General features: G+C 42.7%; 1 protein-coding gene across 3 annotated transcripts in view; it reads left to right on the top strand.

The window, feature by feature from the left end:
• Positions 1-18,892, top strand: part of ccdc186 (coiled-coil domain-containing protein 186) — a 38,465-nt gene that overhangs the window by 7,884 nt on the left and 11,689 nt on the right. Inside the window, exons 5-15 of one of the 3 annotated variants that reach the window (XR_007570921.1) lie at positions 196-408; positions 669-788; positions 2,089-2,193; positions 2,724-2,822; positions 4,732-4,818; positions 4,938-5,080; positions 6,276-6,531; positions 6,787-6,976; positions 9,273-9,371; positions 9,562-14,677; positions 17,896-18,028. Coding sequence is in view for 2 of the 3 variants with exons in the window: in XM_050059860.1 (XP_049915817.1) it covers positions 196-408; positions 669-788; positions 2,089-2,193; positions 2,724-2,822; positions 4,732-4,818; positions 4,938-5,080; positions 6,276-6,531; positions 6,787-6,976; positions 9,273-9,371; positions 9,562-9,790; positions 17,896-18,115 (1,761 nt within the window). In the remaining variant the exon portion in view is untranslated. Of the gene's footprint in view, positions 1-195; positions 409-668; positions 789-2,088; positions 2,194-2,723; positions 2,823-4,731; positions 4,819-4,937; positions 5,081-6,275; positions 6,532-6,786; positions 6,977-9,272; positions 9,372-9,561; positions 14,678-17,895; positions 18,116-18,892 lie in introns of those variants that run through there. The other 2 variants (XM_050059861.1, XM_050059860.1) reach the window with 2 other exon arrangements.

The following is an 18,892-nucleotide window of genomic DNA, read 5'->3' as shown; positions in this document are numbered from 1 at the left end:
CGAGCTGATGCAGTAAGTCAGCAGTTTTGTCCTCCATTCACAAGGCAATGCAAGATCATCCATCCAGCTATGTAACTGTGCAGCACCAACTCCAGCCATCTCCTATTAGGGCTTCCTAAAAAAAACAAAAACATTACACACTAAAGTATGTTGGATTCACATAAACCTACTTCATGATATAAACAACCATCTCAGGTGAGCAAGAAATCCGACGAGGCACGCCAAGAGAAGGAGGCCATGGTGATGAAATATGTGCGGGGGGAGAAAGAGGCCCTGGACCTGAGGCGGGAGAAGGAGAGTTTGGAGAAGAGGCTGAGGGAAGCCACGAAGGAGGTCGACCGCCAGGCCCTCAGAGGAAACCAGCTGGCTCAGGACAAAGGTCGGCTGCAGCAGCTGTTTGATGCTAAGGTAAGTGCTGTGTCAGTTTTAAATGCCTTGTTTAAGTGTTTATATCAGGATGACAGTAACAGATGTGCTATTTTGCATTTGACTACGAAGTTAACCTCTGACAATAGTGAAACATTTTCCACATGCTACAGTTGTTTGAATGGATGCATTTGGACTTATTGCAGTGTGCCTTATGTGGATAAGTACTTCAGCTCAAAGATCTGTTCGCTGTCCTGTTCTTCGTCATTGTTCCTGCCTCACCCATCTCTCTGTGTTCTCAGGAAGGCGAGGTCGGCAGGCTGACCCGGGAGGTAGAAAAGCTGAAGGAGGAGATCAACTCACATCTCATCAAGGTCAAGTGGGCCCAGAACAAACTGAAGAGTGAGGCGGATGCACACAAGGTAAAGTAACCGTGCTATTTTAATATTCATCAAGCAATCCTGTTGAGAATAAATATACTTTTTCAACAGAATTGTAGTCAACAACATGTACCGATTCACAACCAAAATGTGCTTCATAACAGAGGAAACATAAGAAGTTGTAAAGAAGTACAGAGAAGAGTTCACTACATTTTAACTGCTTGTTCATAATATCCTTGTGCTTTGGATTTTGTGGGTATGAACCTGAACATGCTGCAGTAAAACGTTCATCAAACAGTACACCAAATACAAATAGCTAAATTCACACATTTACATGGCTAATAAGGTTGACCACGTAAGTTGTTGCAGCTCCATTAAGGCCCAGATACACCAAACCGACATCAAAGAACTAGCACGACTAAGGCTGATTGTTGTGTCCCCTCACATCGCCTGTGTCTCGGCCAAAAAGTTGCGCATGAACACACCACAAAGCCTCCAACCGATAGCCAACCAGCATGTACGCTCTGCATGAGAGGAAATAACTCTCCACACCAGCAGACAGTGGTGGTCATGACGCTAGTTAGCCAGTTAGCACATTAACAACATAATCCAATGTTGCGCCAGTGAACAATAAGCAAACCATGATGAAATGTTTTTGCTAAAGAGCTCAGTAGCTTAAGAAAAATAATCTTACTAACTTGCCTAAAGCTGTAGGGACCCTGATACAGTTAATACATTACCCATATCAGTGTGAAAGAACATACTTAAACTCATGGATGATGTTGATTTTCTTCATATAGACAAGAAACCATGCCTGTTGTTGGTTAAAGACGTGCGCCTGCTTAGTATTTCCAGGATACGAATGACATCCCCTTCAGTCATTTTGCATCCGCAGCTGCTCCATAAAAAGCATGATTAGATGTGTCTTTTGATTTAGGGGGCGAAATGAAATGGGGGTTGAAAATTGTACAGTAATGATCCCGCAAGGAAATCATCATTAACATTGTTGCTATTTTTGAAAATGTCTATTACAGAATAAATGGTTTTATTTTTATCTGCCTCCGAGCAAATACACAACAATAAAGAGAAAAGAAAAACAAGTCAGTTGTGGCTTCAGGCCACAGGAGCTGAGCCACTAATGTTTCCCTTCGTGCTGGTGTGTGTGTTAATTTCTTTGTCTATACAAATTCTATTTGCATCTGCCCCGAAAAGAAGTCATGAACTGGAACCTTTTGCAAATCGTTGCATGGGTTTACACAGTACAGGCTTTGAAGTGAAATGGCTTTCTTTTTTTAAATGTCATAGTTACAAATGCATGTTTATGTTGTTTATCTGTGCGCAGGAAACTAAAGACAAACTGAGAGAGACCACTTCCAAACTGGCCCAGGCCAAAGAAGAGACTGAACAGATCCGCAAGAACTGCCAGGACATAATCCGAACATACCAGGTCTGTGATGTTTATCACATGCAAGTATTAGTTTGCTCATGACCAATAAGGTGAACAAATGTAACATATCTGCATCTGAGAAACCTAGCATACGTCTAGATTTGTCAGATGTTGTTAGCTATGTTCTGACATTATATTGACAAGACATTTAATCGAGAAAATAATGGGCGTATTAATGTCTTTTTGTCTTTTTCTGTTCAATACAAAAAGATGCAATTCAATGAGCAAAAGTGAACTTGTTGACTCTGCTTCACGAGAACGGCAGTTTTCATTTATACCTTGTGATGGTGGTAAAGAGCTGCCTGAGATTTCTCTCCTGCTGGAGAAAGATGAGTTTGAGTTACTGCAGTCTTTCATCATAAGTGTGTTATCAGAGCACACACTGTGTACAGTAACAGCATATAAAACAACATGAACGTACATATTTTATGTTATTAAATCAACCTGTCTTTTACTGTTGTTTCATTTTCCTCTCCGTCACACTGATTACTGTCTTGTTTTTTGAATCTCTTACTCCCTCTCTCCTCCAGGAATCGGAGGAACTCAAGTCCAATGAGCTGGATGCTAAACTGAGGGAGACCAAAGGGGAGCTGGAGAAACACAAGCAGGAGCAAACGGACCAATTAGAGGTGCCAGCCACTGTTCACACACATGCAACACTATCTCACACACAAATATATACACAAGAACTTAAGTAGCTTAAGGTGACCAGTGAGTGGGCACTTAAAGGGGACCTGTTCTGCTTATTTTCAGGTTTATAGATGTATGTTGGGTTGCCATTTTCCCCATACTTTCTGTGCTGGAACACCTGTATTTGCCCCCTGTCTGAGATTCCCCACTTTAGGGCCTGTCTTCAAGCCCCCCTCCAGACAATTCCCAGTTTCCTCTGATTGGTCAGTGTTTTCTGGGTCTATCCCATCTGCACTCTCTGCGTCTCTGCACCATCATTGCAGCCGGAGATCGACTTTAACGGAGAGTAGCAGCACTTTCTACCTTGAAAAATCTTTAATAAAAACTGCAAAACCCAAGTCTTCACAAACAGACATGTTCCAGCGAGAATATGATCTGAAATCTGGAGAAATAAGCAATATCGGCAACCAAGATTACATGTTTCCCAGATGTTAGCATGTAGCTACATGTAGCTCCATTTGGAAACAGAGTATTTGCACTGGTCTAAAGCCTTAGGTTTATGGCAGTAAATAAAATCCTGAAGCTAAGCAGCTTTACTGTAAGCATTAGCAGTTTGTATATTTGCTGCATACATACTTGCCAGAAATCCAAAATAAGCACTAATACAGGTTCGCTATTAATTCAAAATTACATATACATCCTGTCCCGCCAGGCCATTATACAGCCTTTTTACTGATGGTGTCGATGCCAGCCTTTTCTAGTAAAAATGTTTATTTTCAGCTGTATTCATCAGTTTGAGAGGTGTAATTGCCTTAAGTAGGAATGAGTAACAAACTGGCACATGGGCTCTACAGGCAGACACGCATACACACTGGCACAGACATGGACTCCATCCAAACACAATGGCCTGTTTTTCTCTCTGGCTCATTCTGAGGGGAATCGCACTTTAAAAATAAATGGCCTAGAAATAATCAATATGAAGCTGAGGGTTTCAACAACAGCCCAGAAGAGATCACCCATTTTTTGCCATCTTTCTGCAGCCTGGTTCATTTATCCACAGTGTTTGCAAGTCCTTGAAATTGAATTGAAAAATATCAGGCCTCAGACAATAATAAATGGCCTCAGATTTGAATTTTGTTGCAATAATTGTAGGTGAAAAGTCTTACAGACATTTGGCCATGAAAAGATGTGTGCAGATTATTTTTAGGACAGGTTTTACAATGTTGGACCTCAGTTTTGGCAGATATCACTGCCCTGCTGATGAATAAATTACCCCACATTTGTATTTATTTTAGTATATTTATTATGCTCAAGCCATGATGCAGCTCAGTCATAAATAATGCAAGCAAAACAGTTGGGCGTCCATTACTGCGCGGGTGTTAACGTTAAAACGTAATGGGAAGGGATGAATGGCGGAAATAGACGGTAAATTTGCTGGCATGGCCATTACTTGTTTGTTGTCTTGAATACCACAGGCTACTAATGGCTTCTTGGAAAAGTTGACCAGCCGTCGTACTGTTAATGGCTTTGTTAAAAAGATGAGGCGAAACATTATTAGGCTTTGCTTTCGCATGTGTAATGACTGCATAAGCAAAGTCGTGTTAATGAATGCCACACTTGGATTGTCAGGAAATGCATCTGCAGTGAAATGATGCGACTGTAGAATTTTTCCTTTTCTTCCAGTAAGAAATGTGTTCCATTAAGGGTGATTGAGGGTTAAGTTGATGGGTAAAACCACTGAACTGAATTATATGTATTAAGTATTAGTCATCACGATCAGAATTGGCAGAGAGAGAGGCGTTTTTATAATTACGTATCCTTTTACAGTAAGGATTCAAAGGTTTAGACTCCAGTTAAATACCGTAACAGTGGATACACATCTAATGTAAAACTTAATGCGACCGGCAGGTGCATCGAGTGAAGGCCAAAGAGCTGGATGACCTGAAAAGGAGCTACAAAGAGGGCATGGATGAGCTCATCACTCTCCGAACCAAGGTATGTCATACAGATAATTGCTTGAACGTGTGTGTGTGTGTGTGTGTGTGTGTGTGTGTGTGTGTGTGTACCTGATATCAGCAGGTATTGAGGTTAATTAAGGGCATGTTGTTCTGCAGTTAAAGTGTCTGGAGGACGAGCGTCCACGCTGGGAGGACGAGCTGAGCAAGTACAGGGAGATCATCAACCGTCAGAAAGCTGAGATCGGACGCCAGAGAGAAAAGCTGGATGAGATTACTGCGCTCCAGGAGCAGCATCAACGGTACGAACACACACTGTCACACTGATCATGCAGGGGACATACTTTAAGGTTCATTGAGTAGGTTAACTTGCAGGCCAGTTGTGCACCTGTATCACCGTTCTAACATAATTGGTTTGGATAGAACAGAGCTGGTTGTCACGCAGTTCTTGTCCCTTTTCTAAATTTATATTCATACCTTTTCACAGGATTTAAAGATAGGCCAGGGACAGATATAGCACACAGTGCAGGAAGGGACTCAGCTCCCTCTGTGGGTGTGTGGCTCTCCCGGCCATGTGCACATGACTTGATAGAGAAACTTTTCCACTTATTGAGATTCTGCTTTCTGCGTGTGCCAGAGTGCCATAAGTAGGTGGCGCCAACCCAATTAGTTTCTCCTCCTTTCTTTTTCTGGCTGTCATTTTGAGCAGCAGGAAGGTTTCTTTTTTTCGCCACTCGCAGCAACATTTTTAGTTGCTGGCAAAAGAATAATAATTTGATGCCGCCAGTTCTTTGGTCCAGTGGAGATTGTGACCTTCATCCTGAAACATCACATATGGCTCATTTTAGCTGGTTATTTTGTGAATTTAACTGCTGTATGAATGCAAGTGAATAGTTAGCATTTCTGTCCTTCAAATCCGTCCTTGTATCTTAATTGTTTTAGATTTGTGTATCTTTGCATTGGATCTTTACTGTCAACAATATGTCTGACACCTCTTTCTAACCGGAAGCAATGCAAATTAGGGAACATCAGATTGTTTTAATCGTCCTAATATGCTACGTACATCAGTGAGCAGGCTAAGAAATGCTGCTCCACCTCCAACCTATTTATCACTGGTTAAAATCGACACTGACGTCCTGATTTCCTTGATGTTTCCGTTTCCCTTTCTGTCAGCCGTCAACCTGGATAAAGAGAGACTCATTTGCAATGTTAGGAAGTGTTAATCAGTGCCACTCTGTATTACAGCCTATATAACTGTCAGCCGGTATAAAATATCGCAGTGAAAAAATTAATTAATTATGAATTAATAATTCAGACACTCATTTGCAGAGGTAGAAATTACAACGGCACCACAACGTTCTCATCTTATTCTGTTGCTTCAACCTTGCTTGTAGTGTATCTGAACTATTTTGAACAAAACAAGTTTGTAGTGAGTGCACATTTAATGTAAGCTGCTGTTTTTAATAACACCTTGCCAATCACTCTTTTGTCCCGCAGTGATGAACAGGAGATCACAGCTCTACGTGAGGAAGCGGACGGCCTGACCAACCAGATGGCCGACCTCCAGCGTGATGTGCAAGGCAGTAGGGAGCGCGAGGCTGAGCTACTGGGCTTCACCGAGAAGCTGAGCAGCAAGAACGCCCAGCTCCAGTCAGAGAGCAACTCGCTGCAGGCTCAGTTGGATCAGCTCAACAGCAGCTTCGCAGAGCTCCAAGCAAAGATGGAGGAGACCAACAGGCTACTGGATGACAAGGTGCGGGAACAGAGTGATTCAGTGAGACGTAGAAGTGGCACAAAACAGCCGAGTTGTCTGACCTGGAACATAGTGTGATATTTTCTGGCTTGACATTTGCTAGATATATTTTTTTTCTATTTAATCACAGGTTGCTAGACTGTGAATTGTGTTTTTTGGAACAAGCAGCCATGTTACAACATCTTCCCACTCTATCATGGCTGTTATTGCATCATTACTCTAATTTTTTTCCTCCCGTCTCCATTGATTTTGCAGTCACGGCTGCTGAAACAAGAAGAAGTGCTGAGGCAGCAGGAGGTGCAGGGCCTGCAGGAGGAGCGGGCTGCACTGCAGACAGAGGTGGCGCAACTAAAAACTAAAGTTGAAGAGCTGAGGGACGAGCTGGTGACTCAGAAACGGAAACAGGCTGCTAATATCAAGGACCTGACGAAACAACTAACACAAGGTTAGGACACCAGCTTGCAGTATGTTCCTGTAGCTCCATCATGGTTAAGTACCCAATTTAATGTGACTATTTTATTAGCAGATAAGGTTTACATCTTATGAGAGTCATGTAGCTTAGACTGCATTTCCCCTACATGGTTCAGCTCGACTTAGCTCCCATTTGGTACCATGTTTGCACCTTGTCATTTGTACAGTGTAGTTTTGTAGGCTGCCATGTTTTAAAATCTGGGTCAAGTGAATAAGAAAATTGCAGTTGCCACCTTCTAGTATCAGCTCAGTTCGCTTGGAATCTGGATTGAGGTGGTACCAAAAACAGTGACAAATGCCAGGTACGAGCCACAACTTCTGCTAATGGAAACCCAAAAAAGAGTGAGGCAAGTTGAGTGGAGCTATGCCGTACGAAAATGATTATTTTCTTCTCCATATTTATCACAGATTAATATTTTAGTATGAAGGGAAAGATGTCTACCAGCTGTGTTTGGTTGTTCTTGGTCACATGACATTTGGCGCATGCTGCTGCGTTCCAAAAGTTGAACTCTTGTCCTGAATAATAGGTGCTCGGGAATGCGTTCTGGCATTTGAGGGCACCTACACTGAAAACAATTCATTTGAGGTCGCCAAAAAATGCAGCATTTGTATCGCCTCTTAGACAGGAGGTGGCTACAAGTGGTGGTCACACACCGATGATGTGATGTTGCATACAGATATTTTTAAGCCAAGGCTGTTGGGGCCATCTTGCTCGACCCGCCATTTTTCACCTGCATTTAAAAACCAGGTCAAACATAGAATTTAAGAGTGAAATTCACCTTTGTTTTTGTAATTTAGTGACTTTATCAAGTCTTCACTCAAACCCAACAGAGTATGAAACATGAGCTGTATGCTATTACCATACTTTACATTACTTTATTATTAACATACTGTGTGTCAGAATTACTGTAAATTAGATTGTGTTTAAATTGCAAGGTATCAAAAGCGTTGTATCATCTGCAGCTTTGCCATAGTGTTCATGTCATTCATGTATTTAAGACCATATCGGGATATGTCATAATTGAAAATTCCTGAATCCCATTATCCAATATTACCTTACTGTGATTTTTATCTTCAATATAGAATGACTCGCGCTGAGAGACAGCACTTAGGATTTAATGTGAGGTCACACGTGCAGATATGGATATGGAGTGCAGGGTGATTAGACACAAGAGAGATGGGAGTGTGTACAGTGCGTGCCATGTACAGAGAGCTAATGTTCTTCTCATGCTTTGATTACACTTAATAGAGTGAGCCAGCTTCCCCTACTTGTTTTTCTGTGCACACACAGTAACCTTAAGGCATGAAGTTCAGTGCTATTACCGTGCCTTGTAAACACAAGCTTTTACCTTTTGGCATTCGATACAGAAGGACATTTTTATTAAGAGAGCCTTTGATCATTCATCAGCGCTGCTGTTACAGTTTCTGACTGCAGCACAGTGATTTTACGCCTTTGTTTATGCATAGAAGGTTTGCTGAGCGTGCAGTCTTCTCCTGAAGCAGCCTGCATCACCTTTATTCAGGTGGACACCTTCTCAGAGCAAAACTCAGCAAGTTCAGTTAAGCAATGTTGCTTAGCTTAGGATTTCATCTCACCTTTTGTGCACCTCTGCCTCCAATAATTTATAAGATTTCCTTGTTGTGTGCCGTTTTTTAAAGTCCTAATTCCAGCCAGCATTGTCTGTGTCTTTGTTCACACAGGCTAGTATTAAAGTGATTAGAAGAGGACTCAATAAGCTGATCAGCAGGAAACATTGTACTAGTACTGCCTGCGAAGAGTTGCAGGACTGGTTCAATAAAAGGTTTGAATAGATTCAGTCTGGCTACGCAGCGTGTATGTCTAGGGCTTTTATTGTGAAAGGTTACAACTAAAGGAGCGGTTCTTGGATGCACTGCCTTTCTCAAAGCTGAAAGGAGTAATAAGGTTTGCCGTCATGGTCTGGTCTACGGAGCCTCCATGTTGTTTTTCGGTGATGCTAATCGACACATTCTTGAGTTAATTGTCTTTATAATTTTTGAGTCCTTTGTCATATAACACTGGGTGCTGAGAAACACAAATGATGAACAGATCCGCTACTGTTGTGACATTGTGACACGATGATGCCTTTATTTGCTGTTTGAAAGCTTGGAAAAATTGTCTTTGTTCCAGAAAAAACAAAGGCAATTTTTTGAGAAAAAACAAGATAAAAAAAATGAATGAAATGCAAATTACTTGCACGAAAAAAGCGCTCTCTCCGTTTGACAGTTCTTGACTTTCTCTTCTTCTACAGCCCGTAAGAGATTGGACCAGACTGAGAATGGAGGCTGCGACCGGGATGCCAGCAGTATGGGCAGTCGCTCAAGTTCCTCAGGTACTGCCGCTGGATTTGGTTAGTATTTAACACCACCAGAAGTAATATAATAAAAGATTTTGTTTTTCCAAATTTGTCCTGTAAAGTGTTCTTATAATCTGGTGGCATAAATGTCCCTCAGAGAAAGGTAGTGTTTAAAAAAGGCAATATAAAGAGTGTTTGTGACTAAAGAGTTTTCAAGTTAGTCTTCCTACCCTTCATTCCCCAGGCTCCTTGAATGCGCGCCATGGCGGGAGCAGTGGTGTCGAAGAGCGTTCGCCCGAGAGCCAGTCAGGTCCGTCAGTGGTGGTCGTGGACAGCTTCCCAGAGGTCGACAAGACCGTGCTCGTGGAGCGTATCGTCCGTCTGCAAAAGGCCCTGGCTCGCAAGCAGGAAAAAATCGAGTTCATGGAGGATCACATCAAGCAGCTGGTGGAGGAGATCCGCAAAAAGACCAAGTGAGTGGCATGGACCAGAGTACGGGGAGCAGAGAAAGAGAGACGGCGAGAACATTTTTTATTTTAGTTTTTTACAGCTATATAAAATGGTGAATTAATTTTTTGACCCTACTGTTCAGACTTTACTGGTGCAGTGGACGGTGGTATTATTGTGCTCAAACAGTACTGATGAATGGATATGGTCAGTTATAGATGCGGTGTTTCAGACCCTACAGCAGTTTCGATGCAACAGTGCAGTAATAATACAGTTTTGCTAAAGGTTGACAAGCTCTCAGCACCGTGACTTGTTTAATATATACAGAACAGAACAAGCTACAACCAGCAGCCATTAAACTACCCAAGAGGAGTCAGCAAAATATAAAAAGTTGTTCACTGAAGAGAAGAGAACACAGGATGCTCCACCACCACTCACTGGCTACTTTTACAAAGATCAACTAACAGATACAGTGTGTACTGGTACCAGGGGTTATAGTGGGCTGGAAAAATTCGGAACAGTGTTCTGGCACTTTGGATCAATAAGAAAATACATCTTATGTGATTTCATTTTTCACATGCTGCAGCCTGGTGTTCCTTCCAGCCTATTCAATCAAGTTAGACCCTCACAACACAACTTTTCATGCGTGCAGTTGTCGCTTTCGTGGTGCTGCGTCAGTCAGTTGATCGGTCAGCATCTAGCTAGCAACAGAAGGAGCAAGTGTAAATGGAATTGCTTTTTTTCTGAGGTGGTAGATAATTTCAAAAGCAACGTCCCAAGGCCAGAGGGAGGAGGCTCTGTTAAGGGGGTTCCTGATGGACATTGCAAGCAGGGCTGGCCAGGGAGATAACCTGGGCACTGTAATTATAGACCTGACTGGCCGAGGTGGCGATGACTGTCAGGTATCTCCCAGAAGAGCCCTCCTACCCTGGTCTATCTGTGCTCGCAGTCCATATCATGTCATGAGGAGTGTTAAGTGCTCTCAAATTGGGATGGGCATTCCCTTAAGAATTTTTCAATGTGGCAGTGGCTAGATACATTAATTCATACTGTTAAATCTTTCTCCTCCTCCTCCTAAGCTCGGTAGTTTTAAGTTTCCATCAATGGGCTAATTTTGCCTCGTGCAGGGCGGGTTGCGGTATCAATGGTCACTGTAAGATTAGGTCAAGGGTAGCCGTCACTTTGAATTAAAGCCGATGATACTCCTTAGTATGGCTTGCCAAATTCCACTTTTATACTATAGCGAGGGATTGGAAAGCTGCCATGATAGTATGATAGCCCATATAACACCTGCTAATACATTGTAGAATGGAGCACCCTTGAAAGAAGGTCAGCTTATCACATAGCCTGTCCATTAAGAAAAAAGCCCACTGGAGCCTGTAGTATGAGTCATTTTTCCCCGCTGCACCGCTTCACCGGATCTAAGGGTGCCCCCACCTGCCAAATCCCACCTTAACCCCTGACTGGTACCCTGAAAACAACCTGTGGAAACTTGTACGGCGATAATTTGTGTGATCTGTGGAGCAACACCTCGTGATAGAGTGACAGCAGTTTCGTGCAGCTTTTTGGAAGTGTTAAAAGGTGACAAAAAGTATAAGGACTCAATGCAGTGTGTATTCTCTCAGGTACACGTTAAACACAGCTCTTAGCATCTACTCTTAGTATTGCAGACTGATATATTGAACCAAAGATTTTCTTGACAATATTAAGGCGCACCGTACCTCACTCCCCAGTGTGCCGCTTCCTTCAGCTCACCTCGGCGAAATGCCATGCACTTACACACACAGTTTACGGCCCCCCTGCCTCCCTCTGCGTGTCTCTCTCATCTTTAGATTCTAACTCACACGCCGCGCCTCTGATTCATGACAAACTTCACTCTGAGCTATTTATAGGCGAGACGATCAAGGGTGGAAGAATGCATCAGTATGGATCCTTAATGAGGTTCCATACATATTCATAGCCATCACCTAAACTAAAGAGACAGTGTGAAGGACATCAGGGCTATCTTAATCACAGCACTACATTATGTGTAGGTGAAGCCTTGAAGTGGATTGTGGAGTCTTATGGGTTGAACCAAATAGACGTAAGATGTGGAAACAGTTTTCTGTACTGAATAAAATGAGCAAAATGGCATTCATTGATCAGTGTAGATCACTCCATCACGTTGCCAGATGATAATCACAGTGCTCAGACGTATCCAATCATCCCTACTTGATTCTACTTGGATCATCCCACTTCTCCTGTGTTTCTCAGCTGTACAATTGTATTGAATCCATTAGCCTCAACCTACATTCAAGAGTTAAAATCGAGGACGAATCCCACGGTTGCAGGGCTAAATTTAGCTCTGCAAAATCTCAGCAAAGCTTGGGAGGGGGGGTTGCACTACCCAGAATGTGGATGTGAATTTGTCCTTTTTGCCTTTCTGTCCCTATCCCTCCAGGACAGCCTGGTGAACACTGATGAGCTCACTGTAAGCCTGAAGCAGGTGATGAATACAGACACGGAGATGAGGGAACACAAGATTAGTGGGTCTCCCACAGGACAGTTAGTGAAGAAGGGCTAATGTTTGATTTACATTTCCACATCTGTGCTCCTCTAGTGTATGATCTTAGCTGTGGTTTTGCATCTTTAAGCTCATTTACTATTAATGATTGTAAACACTTACAACTTGTGTGCACCCACGTATTTCCAAAGAATACAGAGTTGCAAAGTGGGAGGAGGTAAAAAATAGTAAAAATTCCACTACAAATTACCTCAAATATTTCTCCAAACATAGAGGTTGTGTGACAATATTAGTCCCGTGCAAATCGGCATCTAGGTATTGTGTTTTCTCCACTCCTCGTTTCTGCGTCTTTGCCAGGCGAGAATCACGGAGGCTGCGTTGGCAGTTATAAATTAAAGCTTTGGCAGCATTTTCAGAGCAGGAGACTCATTTGATACAGAGCGTGGAGACCCATTCACAGAAAAAGCAAGCTCAAATTAATCAGAAGAGCGAAATCTTGATAGATGGTAAGATGGTTAACACGTGACATTGTGTAAAATTAGGTTTAACGCTGTGCATCGCTGCTAGTAGTTCTTTGTAGTGTTTCTGTGTTGTGCTAAGTGGAGTTACAATTGACTGAGTGCCTCACGTCCACGCGAGGATGTCAGTAAATTTGAGTTAAAGACAGACTTTGCTTATCCTGTGTGGATGTGCCGCAAGAAACACAAAGGTAAGGGGTAATTTCTCAATCACATTAAGTCCCCAGGTAATACTAGTCCCATGTGAATAGCGCTTATGTTGGCACTTTTAAATAAAAAGTTCTGACAGCATATTTTGGTGCAAGCTCAGGAGTCTCAACTCGCTACGCAGCATGGATGCAGATGTTATGCAGAGCCTTGACATCATATCAGGGGATAGTGTCAGTGAATTTGAGTAAAATACAGACTTCACTCATCCCATGCAAATTTCTAAATCACATGAAGTCCCCAGGTAGTACTAGTCCCATGTGAATGGGGCTTAAAGGGATGCTTTGCCAATTTTCATCCAGGTCCGTGTCATCGCGGTGCAGGAAGTGCATTCCGAAAGCAGATGAATGGCGTTAAGTTGTCCCCTGTGCCGCCAAACCAGCCAGCCAGACAGGCAACTTGTCACTGATGATGCAAAATGCCATGTTGCCTGTCATCCAACTGACTTTTGCTCACAGCATGGGTGGGGAGTTCCTGATGCTGCTGGCACACAGTAGGCTGGCTGCAACACAGCTCATCTGCATTCAGCACTCACTCACACTGGCAAGTTGAACTAATTAAAGCCGGTGGCCAGAAAAAAAAACGTATAGATCGGAACATCAGTTACTGTAGAAGGCTCTCGTGGGAGTGCGGCAAAACTCAAACTTTGTAACTCTGTTGCTACATTATTATTTTTAGATGTCTGTTTTTTTAACCTATAATGCAGCCATTCATTTTGTTTCCGAGTATTCAGATGCTGCCTGGAAGTCAAACACAGGTCAGTGGCTACGATGTTCATACAGTATGTGTGATTCGTGGTAAATGAGCTAAAACATGCGTAAACAGCAGCAGCATCCTTCAAGGGCAATGACGTCTGTCCTTCAGTCCCCACACCTGGTTATTGTAACCATTAAGTCTAAATGGGCCATTCATGTGTCTTGAATTAAAATGATGCTGATACAAAGCAGACGAGAGCAAAGCGGGAGGAGGCCTTCTGTTCAGGAAGTGTAGATGGCTGTTTATCTGGAGAGGTCCACCTTTATGCTCTGTTTTGTTGTGATCAATGCTAAGCAATATGAGCTCTGTTGCGGGCCATTACAGATCCACACCTGCTGTATGTGCTCGGATTTATTGTAATGGATCCTTTCAAGGTTATCTAGGATTTCTGTCCCACTGCCAGTCAGGCTTTGTCGATGCTTTTGATTTTAGCCGATATGTAAGCCAGTGCCTGTGGTGTTTTGTAAAGAATACAGAGGATTTATTTAGATTTTGATCATAAGTATCTACATCCTTAGCCTGTGTAGCTCTGAATACGATTAAGATAAACAACAACAGGCATATCTTTCTTTCTCTGCATCTTCTCTTGCCACTTCTTTTAGTCACTTTAAGAGCTAGCCTTTGTACTGTAGTGTGGTGCGACACAGCTTACAGGAGAGCTGCATTGTCATCAAGAATGGCCACCTTCACTTCATGCATGCTTGACTTGCCGCTCTCATCGCTCACACGTTCTGAGCTGGGACATACTACTCACAAATTCAAAAATAAATCATTGTCTTCCTCACATCCCTGCCCCTCCACCGCCCTGTGCATGCCATCCAGCACACCATGTGGCCACATCTTTAATTTCTGTCACTTTTTTGTTTTTACTAAACACTGTCGTGATGGAACCGGGGTCCAAATATGGACCCTCGCAAGTCTAGTCAGAGGTAAGTCTCATTTTATGTCTGTGCAAGCCCAGGTGTTGTGTGTGTGTGTGTGTGTGTGTGTGTGTGTATGTGGATGGGGACAATTAATGATGGTGGCTTTTTTTGTAGTGCTTACACAGTATTATTTGAATTTTTTTTTTTTGCACCATAGACATATTTGTTTTGCTTTGTAATGCATACACTGCACCATACAGTTTTAGGTTTATGTAGTGCATAGATTTTGGGTTGACTTCTGTGAAAGACTCACAATACCAAGACAAAAATACATTAGTCTTTGCATAATAAAAAACTGGGAGTAATTTTATTCCCACATAGAATTAAAGTAAGAGTAAATACTGAGTACCAGTAGTTTCAAATGTTCCAGGCAGCTGCATGCATCACCTTTGATCTTGGTATTGGACACTAATGCATGGTACGTCTTAAACAGAAGTCACTGGCATGTTTTCAGCCCTTCCAAAATGTCTTTCACATCATGTTTATTTGAATAAAATTCCCTCCGTAACAGGAATAGTTCAAAAGCAGGCTCTTTTTTTAGTCACGTAGTCCCCAGTGAGTGACGATCCCGTGTAAAATCTTGGTGCTTAGAATTTAAAGAGACCACTTGAAGTCAGTGGAAGCGTTCAGATTGGATCTGTTTGTTATAGAGCTTCATAAAGTGTATCTGTGCAGAGCAGCTCTATACAGCACACATAAAGGTACACAGCATAGAAAGGGGATGTCCTTAAGGATGTAGTACACAAACTGTTCTCCATTCGCTTCATTTGTGGCATTTATGTGAAGCAGTCAGGCTTGAGCGGTACCTGTTTTGTCATAATCGTCCTGATATATCACTAGGTTATACTGTATACGACGGCATTAGTGTTAAAAACAAAAACTTGCTGGGTTTAAACACTTAGGGCCCATATAATAATAAACTTATAGGGCTGTACTCGACTCAGAATGATGTCAGTCAAATCAGATTTGACAGTTCAATATGATTCATTTTTTGTTTGTTTTCTCCCCCATTTAAAGTTTGAATGGAGTCCAGCCCAGTAGCTCACGTACATGTAGTATAGTAAACAAGCTAACTGCGCTAACAACCTATCAGAAATGTGCAGCAACATTTTCTGCCGACACTAGATGTCAAACAAAAGCCAGAGGCTGTGTTGTATCAGTACCTGTGAGCTGTGAATAAACCACTTCTAAGCAGGAGAGAGAAGATAATGTTATCTCAGAGCCATAGCTTGCAGAGTCTCTCTTCCTCCAGGCTCTGCATCGTGTCCACTGCAGCCTGTGCCAAAGAGCAGAGTGCGAGTCAAGAGTGCTCACTCCACGTAAAATGTGGTGAGCAAAACATCTCCAGAACCACACTGCACAGCACATGGATTACAAAAAAAGTTATAATAAAGACTGCTCAACTTGAAGCAATCTCAGTCGACTTAAAGTTTCTCTATGGTTCTGCGTACACTTGACGCTTGTTGGTCTATGTCGCTTTGCAATTCCCCACCAAAGTGCTTGGGGGCGCTGTGTTCTTTTATATACCTACCGAGACTCTGTGACGTCTATGGTCATTGCTCATTCGTTGTGTGTTTATCTTCCGGCTGTGCTCTAGTCACAGTGAAGATGGTGACCGAGAGAGAACGTATGTTGCTGGAGCTCGAAATGATCGACATTGATCAACAAATGGATAAAATAATTTGGCCAGTCAACTTCTTTTGTAGTTAGAAGAAGTCATCTCAAGATTAAAAATATATGTATCAATACTCCAGGGGAGGCTTCTTTCTTTTTTACTTGTCCTGTAACGTTATCCCCACCACTCACCATTGTTTCTCAGTTAAGCTGCGTGTTCCACCAGTAGAGACTGACCTCTGGTGGCGCATGTTGCGCACTACAATTCATTGCTAAATACAGCATCTCTGTATCAGTTAAATAGAAAGAGGAGCATCCGTATTTTTGGTGGTATTGAAAATCATACCTTGGGATTTCCACATGCCTAAGTATACCTTAATACCTTGATACCACCGATGCTGAGCAAATGCTACATTTAGGTGTTCATCTCCAGTGAATCTACACTCATCTTTAGTAGAATAAGAATCTTTTGCTCCACATGTCTCCGTAGAGAAATGCTGTTTTTTACAGAGAGGAAATTTCACTGCACTCTCTCCTTTTTTGGTCATGAACGTCCCTTTGCTCATCCTACAGTCACCCACCTTCAAAAATTCCCTCACTGACACACTCTAAACTAAACAATGCCAGAGCGGTGCTGAATATTGTTGTTTCAGGTCAGTGTATAAGATGTACAACTGGGTTGAGAGTAGGTTTAAGATATTGATTACTGGCCCATCTCAGGAGATTTACAGGAGGTTGTTGACCTTTCCTGTAGGACATTACCTAACCCTCTTCACCTGCCCACATTCCAAGTCTGAAAATAAATTAAGATTGTAATTGCAAAAGCTTTGTACTTCCAATCCTGTACGTGCTGGATGGAGTTAGACCGAGCATCCTCATTGTCGCTGTTGTAAACACGCGCAGACGAAATGTTATGAATGAGCTTCACACACTAATTTCCTCAACCATCTCCTTTATCTTGAATTGTGCTTCGTATTATCTTCCCGTCTGTTTGGTTGCATATTAAGAAAAAGATAATAATGGAGGACGGGGTAATGAATTTCCGTCACAATGGCGCCTCTCTCTGGGTTTGTTTCCCTCATAATAGAGACACACTCGCTCGTCGGTGCTCTCGAGGCCGCGCTGGGAAAATTGGACAACAGGAAGTTTAGAGCTGTTAAGCTAATGAATTCTCTCCTCTCCCTCTCCGTGACACAAACATAGCTTAACCCCGACACCGTATTGTTATTCAGATGAAAACGTATTATGAATATGAAGATTTATCTCACTTTCACACACACATACACACACATGGAGTTGATTAATTGAATCCTGGCAGCCGCCCTTTTCATTACCTTTCCTCCTCTCCCTGGCACAATAATAATTTCACTAACTACGGCTGAATGTATCCCGTGCACGTGAGTTCAACAAGCCATCCCACTGGAATTACTATTCCTGAAACGTCCACTGCTTTCGCCGCTGAAAATGGTTTTATTGCTCTGTAGGAGCTCTCCATGCTCCCACCTATAATTTTCTTTGCTCGACAGTCTGCCACACACTCACTCCTTTTCCCTCTTCCTTTTGAAGCACTCTGTTTGACTCCTCTCCTCCCCTTCCTTCCTCCCCTGCAGAATTATCCAGAGCTATGTGCTAAGAGAGGAGTCCGGGGCCCTCTCGTCGGAGGCGTCGGATATTAACAAGGCCCACCTGAGCAGGCGGGGAGGCATCATGGCTTCGCTTTACACCTCCCACCCGGCAGACAGCGGGCTGACCCTGGACCTGTCTCTGGAGATTAACAGGAAACTGCAGGCTGTGTTGGAGGACACGCTGCTGAAGAACATTACTCTGAAGGTAAGTTGTCCCCCCGCAGGCGTCGCACTTGGTATGTACGGTGCTATAGATGCAGAAAAGCTGATTGACATGCACCGGTGATATTGATGATGTGTGCAGTTTCCTTGAAAGCCACTTAATTTGCAGTGAGTGATTTATCATATAGATGACCTGAGTGGATAATTAATTGGCTGTGTCAGTGTCATGCCCCACCTTGACTACTAAAGTGTGCAGGTGCTGCTGTCACCATAAAAAGTTCATGTCAGGTTGTGGACTCACAGTGTGTGTTACACTACAAACAACAGTATATCTGTCCATTCATGTGGCTCACATTATGGCAGTCTTTTGAGTCAGCAGTTCAGTTTATTTGCTCTTAGTGTAGGGATGACGTGTGGGTAAGCAAAACTCAACTCAACTCAACTCAACTTTATTCATAAAGCGCTTTAAAACAACCACAGCTGAAACAAAGTGCTGTACATAGGAGGTCATAAAACAACAAAACAGTGAGATAATAAAAAGCAGTTAAAACAATAAAAACAACAACAAACAAATGCTGGGTTAAAAGCCAGTGAGTAAAAGTGGGTTTTAAGGTGGATTTTAAAAACAGACAGTGAGGAGGCCTGTCTGGTGTGCAGAGGTAGATTATTCCACATTTTTGGAGCAGCAACGGAGAATGCACGGTCTCCTCTAAGCGTTCGCTTGGACCTCGGTACCTCAAGGAGCAGCTGATCAGCTGACCTGAGGCACCGGGCAGGGGCATAGGGGTGAAGAAGCTCAGAGAGGTAGGGTGGGGCGAGG

Source organism: Epinephelus moara, chromosome 13, assembly GCF_006386435.1.
Source record: "Epinephelus moara isolate mb chromosome 13, YSFRI_EMoa_1.0, whole genome shotgun sequence".
In the NCBI taxonomy this organism is placed as follows: Eukaryota; Metazoa; Chordata; class Actinopteri; order Perciformes; family Serranidae; genus Epinephelus; species Epinephelus moara.
Note: the sequence above shows the minus strand (reverse complement) of the source record. Positions and strands in the feature narration are given on the sequence as shown.